General features: G+C 37.3%; 1 protein-coding gene across 2 annotated transcripts; it reads right to left on the bottom strand.

Moving 5' to 3' along the window:
* Positions 1-1,295: 1,295 nt before the first annotated feature.
* LOC149049529 (neurotrimin-like) lies at positions 1,296-16,448 on the bottom strand. 2 transcript variants are annotated; one of them, XM_089196997.1, is made up of 6 exons: positions 16,260-16,448; positions 5,961-6,121; positions 5,166-5,498; positions 3,523-3,843; positions 2,800-3,096; positions 1,296-2,680 (listed from the first exon to the last, which is right to left on the bottom strand). In XM_089196997.1, the coding sequence occupies exons 2-6, from the start codon at positions 6,079-6,081 to the stop codon at positions 2,481-2,483; spliced, it is 1,272 nt and encodes a 423-aa protein (XP_089053123.1). In that variant the 5' UTR covers positions 6,082-6,121; positions 16,260-16,448; the 3' UTR covers positions 1,296-2,480. The 2 variants fall into 2 exon arrangements, with proteins under 2 accessions (XP_089053123.1, XP_089053124.1); XM_089196998.1 differs by lacking the exon at positions 16,260-16,448 and adding an exon at positions 15,399-15,524.
* Between the last annotated feature and the right edge of the window lie 1,948 nt (positions 16,449-18,396).

Raw genomic sequence — 18,396 nt, 5'->3', positions numbered from 1 at the left:
GGATAAATGGTCGCATGGGGATGGTAAGTTTAACGAACAATTTCAAGTTTTGCCGCTTGAATTGAAAGTAAAGTTCATTTGAATTGCTTTCGTATGTATTTCTGACGGTTTTAGATCTACCTGCTTGATTTATATCTGTTACGCTTCATGTAAACAAGTCCCTCAAAATGGCGGCCAAACTTGGATATTGCCGAAAATTAGGTAAGTTCACGGAGTTATAAAGTTCTCGTAAAGGTCGGGCCGCAAAGTTTTTTCTGTAGTTACCTTTTCTATGGCACCTACTTCCTAGCTATGTTAGTTGGATCAGTTAAGAACGCCTCACTTTTTCAAAAATTTACCTTGAATTTGATCGGTCTTTTTTTTTTTTTTTTTTTTTTTTTTTTTTTTTATTTTCACTTAAAGCACAAATACTAGAATAATACAAACAAACACAAAGTTAATTACACTAACGCTTACGCTACTCACTAACACTAATTACGAAATACTGCGTTACATTACATTCACAGTCGGCTAGATTTAATTTATGTTGTGGTTATGTAATAATATAAACCTAATTTGTACAAATACTTCTACATCAAATTCCTTTTTTGGTAGAACGACTGTATATACAACTGCGTCTATAACTGTTAATACCCGATACTCATCTATTGAGTTACAATAACATGTTTTCCCATTTTTTATAATGAATAGATTCTTTTTTATTCTTTTTTGCTATCAAAAATTCAAATTTCCGAGTTTCAGATGTTTTAGCCTTCAGTAAGGATACAGACGGCTTGATATTTTTACAACGACATGAATAAATGGTATATACCATTTGATCGGTCTTGGCGTGTGTGATTTAGGCGAACCGATAAGGTGTCATTCAAGTCTCCCTGTTTCCTTGATTGACACGTGATGTTTACGAAGGTCACCTCGATAGATAAGATAGAGTTAATATACATGGCTGTGGTATTTGTTTTTTGCTGAGTTCCGTAGTTTTTTGTAAATTGTCCTCCAAAGTTGTATGAAATTAAAGTCTTGAAAAGTGTCACGACAAGCCTTCGCTCGAGTGAAATTTAATTTCCGTAAAACTCTGAAAAATAAAGAGATCCGATCAAACTGATTGTGGTTTTAGTATAGGTACATGAATGTCTTACAACACACGAGAAACGAGCGAAATCTGTGTCTCAAGCAAAATCGACCGGACCGCTCTTACAGAGACACTCTCTTAACGTGGAAATCACTCATCAGGCGGTGAATTTTTCTATAGAATCGCCTCACTCGGAGGACTTCCAAAAAACCCTTCGCTAATGACATTTATTAAGAGAAAATACTCTTTAACTTTATTGAACACTTATTGTCAACTGTTTAAAGCTCAGATAAGTTCGTATCTTCTCTTAATGTGAATTAATCGTAGAACGGATCGCAAAATTGTTTTCGTCAAGTTTTTGGAAATATTTTCGTAAAGGGTTCTCTTGTTTTGGTTTAATTCTGCTACGTTTCTTTTATATGGAATTTATGATCGGAGACGGCCGCGTTTCTACATTTCTTTATATACCTTGACTGACACCTCCAAGGAACTTGTATTCAGCGATTCGGTTAGAGGTGGCCGAGTTTGTAAACAACTTTTGATTTACACCCTCTGCACTAAATTTCCATTAAGTTGCTGTTTTAATTTATGGCAAAGGCGGCACTTTAGGTAAGCTCCTTCTTCTCCAATTTTTCTGGTTGCACTATTGTTATGTAACAACCTTTACTGGCAATTTTCTCTGCTGTCCTCATAGGATTTTATATTTTGATGTTGTTAGACCTTTCTCTACAATTTTTATTTAACTAATATTGTTTTCGTTATTGTGGAACTTATGACATTTCGGTAAATGGTAAGCAAATCGAAGGAAGTATGCAAGAAAAGTTACACGTAGCCCAACACGATTGGCTGTCGTAGGTTGATGGACATTAACTAAACTTTTCTAATACTTGGGATAGTTGTTGCCACTGATAAATACTGTTGTCTGGTCTTGGGAAATTGATTGTAACGCAACTAGTCCTCCTTAAAGTTGTTATTAATAAAGTGAAGTTGAAAAAAAAAGGAGTGTTAGAGGAGTGTTAAGAAGAGTTGATTTTGCTCGATTGCCTTCTCCTGTAATTTCTGAAAAGTGAAAATCCTGTCCGTTGTGGTGCTACCAGACCTAAAACCATGCACAATGGCTTTCTGGTAGAACTTCCTCTGTGCTTGTCCTTAGTCTCTTCAGGATAACTCTGGCCAGGATCCTCCCCACAAGAGGAGTGAGATACGTGGTGGCTGCTGCACTCATTCCAGTATTCTTCCTTCTTGTAAAGGTGACGATAAGGGAGTAAGATGCAGAGTTGCGAAAAACTTCCCAAATTTTAAGGCTTAATATGGTTTTTATTATTATTATTGTTATTATTATTATTATTATTATTATTATTATCATTATTATTATTATCGTTATTACGAACTATTTTCCTTTCCATTGCGCTCATAGGAGATCATCATCCTCTGTGGAGATGTCACGTAACGTAGTATGTACCTCTTTATCACGATTTTTACGCCGATTCCACACAAACCCAGTGACTACACAAATAATTGCAGCTACCAAAGTGCACGATACAGCGACTATAGTTGTCTTTGATGCTGAATTTTCTGGCTTTCCGTTCATGGAGGTGGGAGTAGGAGTTGCTGTGGATGAATGATAAAAAAATGTAGTAACAAACAGGTTGTTCTTAGCAACAGCGCTTGTAGTCAAGAAGGACCCCTCTTACCCTGTTTTTTTCCCTTCCATTTAAAAAAGAACTTACCTTTTTTAAGGACAGCCACTCCTGCTTGGCTTCTTCCAATGCTATTATTTGCAATGCATTGATATTTTCCATAGTCTCCCATCTCTACTCTCATTATAAAAAGCTGGCTGCGATTCGTTCGCCCGTTTGTAATTACACGTGCTCTGGGGTTAGACCGTAAAGGATATGAAGCATTGTCCTTTACCCAGTGGATTGTTGGCCTTGGGAGACCCCTAGCAGTGCAGCTTAAGGTAGCATTGGAACCGATCAGAACACTTTGGTTCTTTGGACCTTCAACGATCTCAGGTTTCTGGGCATCTGCAAATTGACACAGAAAGAATTGATATGAATGAATCGGACGTTATGAATTGTCTCATTTGTGATCTTTCTATGGGATGTCGGGGCCTAAGGCTTTTTTGCCCCTTGAAAGACCCGGTTTGAAGAGAATTAAACTTAAAGGGGAGTCTTGATGATAAGAAGACTGGGGAGGTACAGGGGCCGGGTGAAACTGAAATGACAACTTCAAAATTATCTCTTGACACTCTGGTGACATAGAAAGTTTTTTTACAATCTACGGAAATGTACATCAAGAAGCAATCATCCAAAAACCGAGCCTATCTCGCTTATTTGGTGTTGGGGAAATTTCAATTGGGAGACTGAGTTAACACGCAAGTGGAAGACTTCGTGGGTTTTCAACTTTGAGATAATAAGGAAAACAAACACTAATGCATATTCATGTCTAACCTGAAACTTTCGGGGTTAAGAAAGCTGGCAACGATAAATTTTTACCACCACTGTTTTTGGCCTCACATTGATATTTGCCAAAATCTTCTTTCTTCGCTCCTGTAATAAACAGCTGGCTTTGCATGGTTTTGTGGTTTTTTAGCGAATGTGGATTGTCAATGAATGTCACCCTTGGGTTGGATTGTAAGGCAAATGAATCATTGTTTTTGATCCATGAGATGTTTGGCTTAGGAAGACCTGTGGCGGTGCATTTGAAAGTAACATTGGCTCCTATATCAGTGCTTTGGTTCCGAGGAACTCCAACTAACTCTGGCGCAGGACCTGTAGGGAAAAAGTGCATTGCAATAAATATCCCCTCTTATTACTGATATAATCTAAAGGGAAGCTTATTCAATAAACAAATGTCGGCAGAAGAAGAAGATATTTTCATCATCATTGTGCCACAGAGGAAGATGAGTTGTATATGCAGGTACTAAGAAAGAACTATTTCAGGCCAACTCGTCCTTGCCGGAGTGTGAGCCTCCTATTTTCATTCTAATAATTATCATTACTTTTTTTTTGTTTCACAAAATAATTCTTTTCTCATCTTTCGAAGGATATGTAGGTTTTTTTTTTTTTGCTTCAGCATCGCCGGCACCGTATTCAGCGACCACCTCTGTATTAAGCAGTCGGTTGTATTACTGTTTGTCAGTTGCTAAAGTCCCAATTTGTCTCCTCTTAATCATTGTAATTTTTACCTGTATTAAGCGGTTGCCTCTACGTAGCGGTCGCAGTCCACCTTCCACTTGTTTTGAAAGGCTACTTGTAGCCGAACCACCCGATTAAAATTAAGGATAACCCTTCAAATAATTTTTTATCCATGTGTCTCTCCCAAAATCGAAGTAAATAGCGTTTTTGAACGAGATTCTGTACATAAAGTGGTCAATTATAACAGCGGCGTTAGTGGCGCTGTGTATGTTTTGATTTTAGGATTTTTTTTGTTTTGTTTTGTTAATTTGTTTCTATCTGTGGAAACTGTTTTAAGAGGCCAACTTACATTAAGCGGTCACACCACCATTCCTAGTGAGTGGCCGCTTATTACAGGTTCTACTGTATCGAGTAATAAGATATCTATCAGGACAGGTCAATCGAATTGCTCCTGATTCAAATTTAATCGTTATCTGAGTGAAGAATTTCGTTCTTTGAACACTGCATTTCGAGTCTTGCTAATGTGCCAATGGCCAGACAGCGGAATTTTCTTTTTGCAATGAATTATGTATTGGACTTTCCTGTCCATACATTCCAGGAGTTTCTTAGGGGCTGATTATTTGAGAATCCGTATTCCTGAGTGAAACATCTTCGGCATACATCTTCGCATTATCAAAAACTGGATCTTTGGATAATGAACTTCAAAAGTTTTCATGACTTAGCCATTATAGGTTATGGGTCAATATACCGTGTGCGCGCGCGGAGACGAGTTACACCGGAAGCATTTTTCTACGTTGTAATAGTCCGTTTGTTCTTACAAAATAAAGTTGGCAGGATTTATGTACATATGTTCAAGAGAGTTTTTGATTCAACAACTATTCCACTACAATCGCATATCCAACAAGCGCGAGTGGAATAATTGTTTATTAAGGGTATGATAATCCTGGTTTGCTTACCTTGAATCACTATTTCAAATGATTTCCTTGTACAGTGGTTTCTGTAATTATTGCCAGCTTGGCAGGTGTAGCGGCCAAATTTATCAACTGTCAGATTTTTAAGAACTAATAGGCAGCTTAATTTAAGTTTGTGTGCACGTCTGTTTGAAGGCTGCAGGCACTTAACTCCAGTTTCCTTATTCTGTGGATCGTACCACTCGATATAATTAACCCATCTATCGTGATATCCTCTATCTATTGTTCTGGGCTCCGCTGTACAAGTCAGGGTAACAGAGACACCAGTGGGTAATCTGTTGTTTTCTGGACTTGAAGATATATCCACAACGGGTCTGACTGAGTTGGAGAGATTAATTGATAATAAAACAAAATCAATAATATACAATCTCTTTACAGCCTATCCAACGATGAGAAAGATCATTAATAAATCCATCTTATAAACTTAGTAAGTGTAGTTCACAAACTCTTGACTGATCAAGAGTTTTAATGCAGCTTTTTAATATTAATTTTTAACTTTTATGTTCCACCTCAAAAGGCCGAAGGTGAAACGTTGTGCATTTAAACGCTGGATCAGTCAAGAGTTTATCTACGTCCTTTCTTATCTACATATGCTAAACATTTTGATGAAGATACCTACATTCTCTGAATCCTCTGACTGAGAGCTGTTTGTTTGTTAGCCATTTTACAGTTTCTCCACATACACGCATTCTTTTAATGTGCATGCAGTGCATGCAAGAAAAACATTCGCATAAACATGCTCTTTAACCAGGACATTTAGAAGAAGTTAACAGTACTTACCATTGAGATGTGTATCGCATGTTTCACCTTTGACGAATGGAAGATTCCATAAAGCGCCGGTAAGAGCTAATAGTACTAAACACATTGACGCTTCTCGAAGCCAAAAATTACTCATCATCATGACACGTTGACAAATTTGTTGTTTATATGTTTGAAGTGGCCTGGAAGAGGATTGTTTACTCAAAATTAAATAAGTTATTTTCAAGAGGAACGTAGTAAACTGAGCCCATAAGTCGAAGTAGGTTATCATTAACGTATTGTACCTAAATTTATAAACTCAGGCAGTTACACAGAGGAAAATGAAAAAGTGAGTTACAAATTTGACGATTTTGCACAAAACTTCCGCTGAAAGGTATAAGACTTCATTGTTTTCTTTCACTTATTCTCATACACTCCTTTCAACCCAAATACATGATTCTTAAAAAAAATTTTACCATATACATGTGGTTTTAATTTTGTCTCTTAACTTCTCAGTAACTAAATGAAATCTTTTGTCTTGCTGTTTCTCGAAATCACCAACAGTGACAAACAAAATCTAAAGTGAAAAACAACGAAGTTGTTCGTAAATTTATTAAAACTTTTGAGACCTTACTTTTGCGTTGGCAAGGAAATGCAACGTACTTTAAAAAAAGAAAGAAGTTTTCGTGTTATAATGACTTCCTGCGATGAGATAGCGAAGTTTACTTCTACAGTGCTTATCATAAAAAAGGGATTGTTTGGCTCGAACTTTGTATCGATGTATCGGGCGAGTCGACTCTTCATGTCAGGGTGAAACTACTTTTGGGGTTGTGAACCTCAATAAGTAAGGCAGCCTACCGAAGGAAACCATGTACTCTTATAATGAACGAAAACATCAAGAGTAATTTGAAAAAATTAAAATTTGTTGTAGTTTAACATTTACAGATCTGAAACAATACTTTCTCTTGAATCCTTCGTAACATTTTACAGCAGCGACATCCTTCTTCGTTTCCTTTCGATTCAGATAATACCATTACTTTTGTCATCACAATAATTTATATTTTTGTCATTATCATTATCAGTGTTGTTCTTGATAATGATCATTTTTCTTCTAATTCTTATTCACTGTTCCATTTGGCATCATATTAACCGCTTTCGATTAATGACAAAGTACATAGCTGATATGTAGCATATGTTTAAGATAGGTGAATACGGCTTTTTTTTTTTAATTTTATTTTCTCCGCCCAGATGGACTACATCTAAAGGAAAAGATATCTTGGTAAGTTACTCGGCTCATGGAAAATGTAACTTCATTAGGCAAAAATCTACCTGTCAACGGAGAGATATCCAGCCGCATAACTGGTCCTTAAAGTGGACACGTGTCTGAGAACTCTCGTTTTCGGAAGATTGAATTTTAACTCTCAACCTCTTTCAGAGATGTAAGAGGAGATGTTTTAAATTGAGTTTCAAACGTGATAATATCCGCCAGCATTGAAACTTAAGGATTCACTGTCCATTCATTGAGATTAAAAGATCTGAATATTGATCAATATTGCCTTTCAAAACCGAAGTAGAAGTGGCTGAGAGTTTTTCTCATTATGGGAGTCGTGTCGTCTGAAATGGTGACAGCGGTGAACATGTTTTTATTTTTCCCGGAAGCAAAAAGTTGACCATTCCAGTTTTTATCCGTCATATGCATGCTTCCGTTTGGCGACCGTATTAACGAGATGACAATGGGAGTTAAAAGAGTCATTTCTGTACATTTTCCAAATAGTTCGTCGATAGCAAGAACAGCCAATTTGTTTCTTATAAATAGGCCACTTGCTTATCTCATTTTTAGCTCATTCATGCTGGAAGCAATGAATGAAGTATTGTGGTGAAGCCATGTTGACGGAAGTTTTAAACCGTGGACGGAAGTTGTATTCCATAGACGGAAGTTGTATTGTGAACCGTGAACGGAAGTAGTCTCGCATGCTACCCCTCCCCACTAAGTGAAAGTCAAAATTAATTTCGATGAAGCTCGTAGCGGGTTCATTTCAACACCACGCTGTTCTTGTGACCGATCTAGTCGGCAAACAACGAAGGATTACAACAGATTGAACTTTAAACGATAGCTTTATTCTGCTACACGACTCGTTACGGTCCTTAACAACTACAGTCAGGCGTTACATGCACCACTTAGGGAGAGTCTGGGTCCTAATACACTACAGCTGGGACCACGAGGAAGAGCATAAGCCGTGCATTTCCGTTCGTCTTCGGTTGGTATAAAGTAATCATTGCTCTTTCACTGTGCTTTTGCTCGGGAGCTCTTCAACATACAGTCCACACATCAATCATAGCGGTTAAGATAGTCTAAATTTTTTTTTTCGAGCTCCAATATTTTCGGTCCAGACTTGAAGCTCGTTCGAACAAAAACAGCGATGCCAATCCGGTCAGTACAAAATGCAGACTGCAGACGGCAGACCGGGTACAAAATGCAGACTGAGAATTTATACTGTTTTTTCGTCTGATACGGGATAACATGTCATCTTATCATTTACCGATCGTCACGCAATCCCTTTTCAGCGATCATCTTTCACTATTATTTGCACTATTGTGGAATATTCCTTGGCCGTTTCTTGACTACAGACGTTAATATAATTTCAAGCCTTTATATAGTCGAGAGTGTCTAATTGTCGCGTGTCGCGGGTTGCAGGTAAATTGTCGCGGGTCGCGAGTAAAATGTCGCGGGTCCAAAAATAGAACTTTAATCGTAAAAATTGAACTTTTTTAATTTGACCTGATAACAAGTAATTAGCTGATAACAAATTTCAAATTGTAATTGCTTAAAACCGTGATGAACTTGTCTATCATTTGTCGTAAACGCTACCATTAGTGTGGTAATTGAACTGGGCTCAGTTTACCAAAAGATTGCAGTAATTGTCCTTCGGTGCGAAACTCGCAGATTTTACAACTTTAACCTAAGATGAATCCCAGCAATTGAAGTTTTGATCCATGGGCAAATTATAGCGACCTGTCGTATGAGCAGATCAGGCACTCGAAAGTGCCACCCTATGAAGATCAACAAGGAAACAATTTTCATTCAGCCGGGGCAACCTACAAAAGTGGAGTAATTTTCTAGTTGCCGCTCCATCAGACTAACAATGAAGTTGTAGATATGGCCGCCCAAGATCCAGAGGTTAACCGAATTTAATAGCTCTTTGAAAAATTGGATATTTTTTAGTGTAGATGCAACAGAGAAAACAAAATTCGTCATCACAAAATTTGTCCTTTAATTCTTTCGGAAGAATTCTAGGTTTGTCTGCTAATGCGGATGGGCCCTAAAGCAAAGCTTTGCTTTCGTGACTGGCCATTTGTTTACTTTTCTGGTGGTTAATCTCTCATCTGATTAGTGACTACGCAAATATTAATATGTGAAAATCAGACCATATGAAGGCTTGAAATTCTAGTAAGAACGATTGTGGTCTCTTTGTTAAAAACCAAACACAACGGCAGCTTTACTTAAAACAAAAGATATCACGGAACATTTCATAATAGTGGAAATGATCGTGAAAGATGAGGGTAACTAATATTTTGCTGTCCTGAAAGTTCACATAAACCGAATTCAACTGTACCTATATTTAGTAGGTCTAAGAAATCAATACAAACTTAAGCCATAACATGAATGACATAACATTCTATTTTTTCCTTTTTTGATATGTGAATGATGGCGACTAAAAATGACATTTCGAACTAAGTGAGTGAACATGATAAACTCCCTCTATAGTCTGTACTAAGATAAGATATGTCATAACATAAGGCCCTGATCATTGTAGATTGAAAGGAAGCAGTTACGAATAAACGTTAGCTAAAATTCAAGATGTCTGAGTGTTATGTTCAAGACAAAAATGGCCACTTCAGAGGCGATCTCTGTAAGAGCGGTCAAGGGCATTTCGCATCGGAAAAAAGTTTTCCCTCAAACTTTGCCCAATAAACTATTTTTGGTAACAAGTAAATAAAACCACATTAGTTTTTGGAAATATCTCAAAATAAAATTTTTAGAGCTCTCAAAAGTCAAAGCTGCAAAAGGCCCTTTTTTAACCTCTTGCGACATCGAAAATTTCAAATGTTGAATAGCCCGGTCCTCGTATCACACCGCATGCAACAAAAAATATTTTGTATTCTTAAAGTGTGTGATATATAAGGTGTATAAAATGCATTTCAATTTTGATATTCGTTTATTCAGAGGCTTGTCATGATTTATTTAAAAACACTCGTTGGACAGCTTTCTGAAATTGGTTAAAAGTACTCTTTCTTTCTCGATTGATATTGCTCAAGTCCAGACCAGACCATTAAAAACTCCGCTTGATTTCTGCTAATAAGATATTTGGCTGCAGAAAAATATAAAAAAATCTTGCACTTATTGATTTCCTTCGCCGAGGTGACTTTTAGCGATATTGCAAGCGTGACAGCCGATTATGCAAATTAGATCATTGAGCAAACTCCGACCGTTTTATGTGAGTAGCTCAATAAATCTTAGAAGTAGAAAATATAATAGAAAATATAGTAGACAGAGCTTTAAGACCACACCGATTAATACCTTAAACATTTTAAAAGGCCAAAATTTGACAAATTTTATTATCTCGTGACGAAAGACGTCAACAACAAAGTATCGAATATCAATTTGATTAGCGCTCGCAAACCCCTTTTTAAAAATTTGGCTTCTGTTATTTCATATTTGAGTTCTGATGGCTTACGCTATTCAAACCTGTATGAACATTTCAAAATTAAACTACAGGATTCTATTTAGTGTAACCGGCGATAACAGCACACACTGAAATACACCGTGACCACTGTCACATAATTCAATTGTACATGTGTAATTATCCTCATTTGCTTCTCCCTTCTTAATAAAGCAGCGATAACATCGCCTTTTGGATCCGAATTCTGGTCGGCAGGAATAAGAGAAATTTTGTCTGCACACCTGTCTTTATGAAAGTTTCTATTCGGAACTGTAGGGAGTTCTTGTGGAAAAGGACCACGCGATTTTTGAGGAAATAAATTATTACGTTACGTGTGACCTCATTTTTCCAACAATTAGCTATATCTATACTGTAAAGTGCGTAATTATATTAGCTGTAATTCATATTTCTCTTTCGGTACTGGTTTGCTTGGGATTAATAACACTAAATTCTTGAAGCGGTATTCGCCAAAAGAAGTCCTGTTTTCAGTCGCGTTCTTCAGAAACTTCGTTCGAAGACTCACGAGGAGTTTCCGGTTTGTTTAACTTGCCTCAGAGTACTGACTCAATAAAGAGTCATCTCTGCTTAATCCACTTGTCAAAAGAGAGTTTCACAGAAGGAGAGCTTATCTTTGCAAGGGCTGGCCTGTTCGATGCAGAAGACTCAGTTATGGCAAAATGTGGGTCTGCGCAAAGCATAGGCACACTTATGGGAAGTTCTGGCGCCAAAGTTCAGCGTGCCAGTATCCGACACACCCTGGTAGCGATTCCAAAGGGCTAAAGAGCCGGTATTCTGTCAATTTGCAAAAGTCAAAGGCCATTTCTAAGATGTATGGTGTTATATAGAGGTTTACACGATACTGCAGCTGAGGGAGCGGATGGTTTCAAGGATTTTCTCCAAATTATAGGCGAATTGGAAAGCGTGGGAGCAGAAAAGGACTAGTGTAAAGAAGTTCGGAAGAGGCTTCAGGAGAGCAAGTTGTATTTGAAGACTACATACCGTAATCACTGCGAAGAGGACGATAGCAAATGTGCCGATCACTGTAGGGTCTTTTCACTGAGCTATGCCGGTGACACTGAAGTTCAGAAAGTATACATCACACTGTCACAACGTGAAGTGTGAGGATTGTGAGATGTTGAAGAGTGTTCTTGAAGAAGTAAAAGGCGCTATTTCTGAGTACACAATGCAATTGGGTAGGTTTCAAGCGGAAGACTATCTGTATGAAGCAAAAAATGCTGCCGCTAAGACCTTTGAATGGAGAGGGTATATCCTGAGAGCAGAAACCAGGATCAGTACGAGCGGCAAATTGTCGACTTTGGAGGGAGATGAAGCATTTATTTATATTATTTATTTCATTGACTGGACAATGAAGTTCATAGCGATGAAGTTCCGGGAAAAGCAAGCAGAATGGTTTCCCTAGAGGGAAATCAATTGTCATGTGAGTAGCGCTGTTGTAAGACAGGAGGAAAGCCTGGAAGTAACCTGATACGTAGACCTTCTTAACAGCTGTAAAAAAGACTGGTTTTCAGTGCTGTCAGTCCTAGAAAATCTCTTTGTCACCATAAAGTTAAGAAATTCAGGAATAAAAAAGGCCCTTTATAAGATCGGATGAAGCAGGTTGCTATTACAACAGTAAGCTAGTATCATCTCTACGAGGGCTCGGACATCACGATTGCCACTTTCAGCAACTTACACAAGAGGGCCTGCGCGTTTGGAGAGCGTTTAATGTTGGGTCTGGAAAGTTTATTCGGTAAAATTAAAATTGCAATTTTTCCACAGAAAAAAATGACGGATCTGGTGAAGGATATTCCATTTTTCCCCACTACTGCTCGACTAACTGCATCAGGAGGAGAAAGCAATGATGGCAACGACGGTTGTTCCTATCAATGCCCTGAACCTGGTTGCGATGAAGATTTTAAGACGCAGGCCGACCTTGACTTCCATTTGAACTAGCTAGTTCATCATGTAAGTCCTGTGCCTGCGAGCATGACTTAAAGTCTTTATGACAAAGTGAAGAGGTAGTGGGTTCATTACTTTCAGTCATTGTCATGAGAGGGTGAAAGTTCAACTGAACTGGTTGCAGTGTCCACAGAACCCTTGACAAGTACATCAAAGCTTCCCATGGGATGGGCTTTTCATAAGAGTGATGCAAGTGAACGGCTTTCGCAAAACGTCAGGCAGTACTTGAAACAGAAATTTAATATCGGATGAGACACTGGCAGAAACCAAACCCAGTGAAAGTAGAAAAGGATATGCGAACTGCTTGCACAATAGATGGAGAAAGAATGTTCGATAGAACAGAGTGGTTATCCAACATACAGATTCAGGGTTTCTTCTCGAGATTGTGCCTTAAACAGCAATCTAAAATACAACAAGAATCGGATGATGCCACCGGTCGCAGACGACCACTTGATAGAAGCATCCGCGTCTGATGTAGACGAAGGGTGTTTGAGAGAGGCGAGGAACACAGTAATGGATGAGTTAGATTGAAACATCCAATCATGTTTGATATCTATGATGTGTGCTCGTTGGCAAGAGAAGCAAGGTTGTCTAGTCTCAAAGTCAAGATGCTAAGAGACATATGCGAACATTTTGAGCTCGCATTCAAAATGCAAGATACAAATGCAGCACCTCTTGCAAAAATGGAGGAAATGATTTCAGAGTGCAGTTGTTATGCAATCTAGTTATGACGTCCACCCGTTATGCGAATGCGATATCTTTTATTACAAGAACTCTTCAAACTTATGAACAGAGACTGTTATGCAGACAGATGTGACGACCAAATATCATTTTTTCCCTTTCGGCGAGAAATCCGAGAAATCGCTGCTTTATTTAGACGTGAGAAGTATTCAGGACAATTACACGATGGAATTACGTGACAGAGTCACTGGTCACGGTGAATTTAGTGTGTTCTGTTATCGCCGGTTACACTAAATAGAATCCTGTAGTTTAATTTTGAAATGTTCATACAGGTTTGAATAGCGTAAGCCATCAGAACTCAAATATGAAATAACAGAAGCCAAATTTTTTAAAAAAGAGTTTGCGAGCGCTAATCAAATTATGATATTCGATACGTTGTTGTTGACGTCTTTCGTCACGAGATAATAAAATTTGTCAAATTTTGGCCTTTTAAAATGCTTAAAGTATTAATCGGTGTGGTTTAAAGCTCTGTCCTACTATATTTTCTACTTAAAATGGTTAAAATCTAAGATTTATTGAGCTACTCACATAAAACGGTCGGAGTTTGCTCAATGAACTAATTTGCATAATCGGCTGTCACGCTTGCAATATCGCTAAAAGTTCGAAGTCACCTCGGCGAAGAAAATCAATAAGTGCAAGATTTTTTTATATTTTTCTGCAGCCAAATATCTTATTAGCAGAAATCAAGCGGAGTTTTTAATGGTCTGGTCTGGACTTGAGCAATATCAATCGAGAAAGAAAGAGTACTTTTAACCAATTTCAGAAAGCTGTCCAACGAGTGTTTTTAAATAAATCATGACAAGCCTCTGAATAAACGAATATCAAAATTGAAATGCATTTTATACACCTTATATATCACACACTTTAAGAATACAAAATATTTTTTGTTGCATGCGGTGTGATACGAGGACCGGGCTATTCAACATTTGAAATTTTCGATGTCGCAAGAGGTTAAAAAAGGGCCTTTTGCAGCTTTGACTTTTGAGAGCTCTAAAAATTTTATTTTGAGGTATTTCCAAAAACTAATATGGTTTTATTTACTTGTTACCAAAGATAGTTTATTGGGTAAAGTTTGAGGGAAAACTTTTTTCCGATGCGAAATGCCCTGGACCGCTCTTACAGAGATCGCCTCTTAATAACTTAAGCCATAACATGAATGAGCTTACTTCAAGAGCCCTCTGATCCATTCTATTTTTTCCTTTAGATGGCGACTAAAAATGGCATTTCGAAATAAGTGAGTGAACACGACAAACTCCTCTTATAGTCTGTACTAAGAAAGATATGTCATAAAGTAAGGCCCAATGTGTCAATTTTTTTTCCTACCTGCGACAACTGTTTGTGAAAAACATCCTATTCCTTATGTAACGTTAACTATTAGTCATTATACTAAAAAATTCATTCCAATGTAAGCGATCAAATGTACCCTAATGATTAGCTAGCGGAGAACAGAACAGGTTCATCATATTTCAGCTGAATTTCAACAGCTGGTAGACTCCCTCTGACATAACAAATAATGAATGGATCTCCCTGTCTACCAATGGAGGAAATTTGAATAAACGCATTTTCCATCATCTCGGTATTTCATACAAATATTTTCCATGAGCGCTTAATGAAAGTACAGAATACGAAGATTGCCTCAAATTAAAGTTAGCTCTGTATAAAACTATAATCATTGTACATTAAGGGAATAAAGGTTAGCAAAAATTCAAGACGTCTGAATATTATGTTGATGACAAAAAATGGCCATTAATACTTTCCACCAGGATGATCGCAGGATATTTGTACTCTATTAACGCGTTATTTTTACTATACTTTGTGCTGTGTGATAATAATAAAACATATTGTATCAAACGATTTTGTTTCACGATAAATTTTTCTGAAAATTCTTTTGAATAATAACTTTGTGGTATATACGTCTTCGTCTTCGCTGTGAAACCACGATCGAAATAACTATTTTTTTATTGCCATTTCTTTATTGAAACATTATTTTACTTGGCAAAAAAATGCAAAAGAAATCGTCATTTAAAAAAGAAATTGTAGAAAAAATAAATAAACTTACCTTATGGTTTTGCTATGAGTCTTGTTAATGTACCACTTAGAGGATGATAGTCGAATTAATCATAAGCTGTCGTACAACACGAGGTGTGATAGAAGGTTATGCTCTCTTTACCCAGTCAAAAATAAACCGTCTTTCGAAACGACCTCTTTTATCATAGAAAATCTCGCATTCTCATTGGTCAACGAAGCGAAGTATTTAGCGTGGAATTTGGGGTTGAAAACGAGGCTTAGTGATATTATGTCGCATCTACGTAAACGTAACAACTATCCTCAAATTGTAACAAAGTTTCCTACAATGTCATTTTAAAGTGTTTTCAAAACCATTTTCACATTTTGAAGAGCCAAAAACAATCGAAAGCGTTTTTCAAAATGAGCCAGAGGTTCTTCCCTCTTTTGAAATGAACTACAAATTCTTAGAGAGGCATAAAAAAACTCTTTCGCTCGCGAAAACGAGAAAGCGAGAAAATCCTGTGAACGCGGCCCATAAAATGGTAAGCCAAAATTCAACCAAACAAGACGAAGAAGTAAGAACGGAAGAAGTGGCAGGGTCGATTGTCACATATACAGAAGAGGAAATAAACACCTTTAATTGCGATGTTAAACTTTCAGAGCTTTCGCTTGCACACTTCATTTCTTTCAGTTTTGCCACCAAAGAGGTGAAAGATGTAAATTATTTTCCTTCTCGAGAAAATTATTTAGAAATTTGAAAAAAGATGTTAAGATAAAAGGCTTGTAAATTCAGTGAAATACTGCTCTTAAGATAAGTGTGAAGCTTGTGTAAAAATTTTGAAACCAAATATAAAAACAAGTGAAGCACAAGGTTCAAGTAAAGTTGTCAAAGATTCAAATGTGTCCAACTGACCTTGCTTCCTTTCGATAACGCAGACAGATCTGACAGTTGACTTTGAAATGAAATGGCGTTCTGGAGTGCGCGCTCAGGATAAAGTTAAAAATGATTTTTTCTTAATAAATGTTATTGGCAAACGGTTTTTGTAAGTCCTCCGAGCAGGGCGATTCTCCTTATATAAATATTTATTGTCTTTAAATTCCCAACACCTGAATACACAATTTTTAAAAGGACACTAATTTTACTTTTGACAATTTTATCTTTGAAATGAAGTAATGCTCCACCAGCTGCACAACGCTCCGGATAATGTTTCACAAATTGGTTGATAAAAGCACTTTCCCAGAAATAGGCACTAAGAACATGCTATTTGCATATGCTATAGTTAGAACATGCTATTTTATATGCCATAGTTGCATTTGAAAACTGATATCGGCTTTCGCGGTTTTCATGTGCAACTTAACGCGGAATTCCCTCGTCAGGTAATGAATTTTCCTATAGAATACGACTCAGCAGATGTTGGAACAATTTCAGATAGCATGTTCTTATGTTTAGCTTTTTTAGTCCGTATATTCTCTTATTGTGAATTAATCGTACATCGAATCGCAGAATCGTTTTTGCGATCCAATTTGTTTTGTATTTAATTACTATTTCAATGATGGGAAAGGCGGCGCCATAGATACGCCCTTTCTTCTTCAAATTTTTCTGTTTAAGCTATTGTTATGTAACAACCTTTTAAGATAATTTTCTCGGTTGTTCTCATAGAAAGTCATATTCTGATTTCGCTAGACTGTTCTTTACAGTTTTTATATTACTAACATTGTGTTCTTTATTCTGGAACTGAGGTGTGACAGTAAAAAAATTAAGGAGGAAATTCGTTTCTGTAAATGATAAATAAGTCGAAGGAAGTTACTTAGTATGCATGAAAAGTTACACGCAACCCAACACGATTGGCTGTCGTGGGTTGATGGACATTTACTAAAAATTCTCTGACACTTGGAATGATTGCTGTCATCTATAAAGACTGTTGTCTGGTCTTGAGAAATTGATTGTAACGTAGCTAATCCTCTTAAAAGTTGTTATTAATAAAGTGAAGTATGAAAAAAGGAGTGTTAAGAAGAGTTATTCCCTTCAGACTCCCCTTATAATTAGCATGTTTTGCGACTCACTTTCTAGGGGCAGTTAGGAGAGGCTTGGTTCAATAGCTCAGATTTAGAGATATTGTCACAGTGCCCGAACATGTCTGTGGAAAAGGAAAGTTTGTCGACAATTTCTTAGATAACATATACATCAGTAACGACTCGAGCGGAGACGTCTGCATAAAAAAGCTCTCTACTACAACGATCTCTTGTCTTGGTTGAAGATAGTAGACGGGCAAGTTAAAGACTCATCCATCCGTCCTAGTTCTGGTGTAGGCCCCCATTATAGGTTAATGTTGATCGCCTCCTGTGGTCACTCGAAACGAAATTTAGTCACATAGATGGAGAATCGACACAACCTTGTGTAACCCCATAATTAAAGGTAAATGCAGCGATCAGCTCATCACCGACTGACACTTTACAGCATTCCTTCGTGGAAAAGTTTGATTATATTCACAAGTTTATCTGGAAACCCAGATATTTTCTTATCCACAGTAATTTCCGAAAATTGAAGATCTTGTCCGTTGTTGTGTTACCGGACCTAAAACTATGCACAATAGCTTTCTAATAGAACTTCCTCCCTGCTTTTCCTGAGTCTCTTCAGGATAATTCTGATCAGGATCCTCCCCCCAAATGAAAGGAGTGAGATTTTTTTCTCTTCCATTTAAAAAAAAAAATTTAACCTATGTTTGAGACAGCCACTCCTGATTGGTTTTTTCCAATACTATTATTTGCAATGCATTGATATTTTCCATAGTCTTCCGACTGAGATTCACTCGCCCGCCTGGAATGCCACGTGCTCTGTGGTTAGACTGGGCATCTGCAAATTGACACAAAAAGAATTATGTTATGAATTGTCTCATCTTTTATCTTCCCTTTTATGTTGTTGCTATTGCTGTTGTTGTTGTTGTTTTTTTGCTATAGTACCCCTTACATGTCAAACCCTGGTTCTTCCTGATGATGTTATATTACAATTTTGACAATATTACAAAGGTAGTTGTGCATCATGCCACTGT

This window comes from Pocillopora damicornis, chromosome 2 (genome assembly GCF_964200805.1).
Source record: "Pocillopora damicornis chromosome 2, jaPocDami1.2, whole genome shotgun sequence".
In the NCBI taxonomy this organism is placed as follows: Eukaryota; Metazoa; Cnidaria; class Anthozoa; order Scleractinia; family Pocilloporidae; genus Pocillopora; species Pocillopora damicornis.
This window is presented reverse-complemented; position numbering and strand designations above follow the sequence as displayed.

Coding starts and splice junctions, on each gene's coding strand:
- LOC149049529 (XM_089196997.1), bottom strand. CDS start 6,081: ATGATGATGAGTAATTTTTGGCTTCGAGAAGCGTCAATGTGTTTAGTA. Junction 3,097..3,522: donor CTTAACCCCGAAAGTTTCAG/GTTAGACATGAA, acceptor GTCAATTTGCAG/ATGCCCAGAAACCTGAGATC. Junction 2,681..2,799: donor AGTGGCTGTCCTTAAAAAAG/GTAAGTTCTTTT, acceptor ATTCATCCACAG/CAACTCCTACTCCCACCTCC.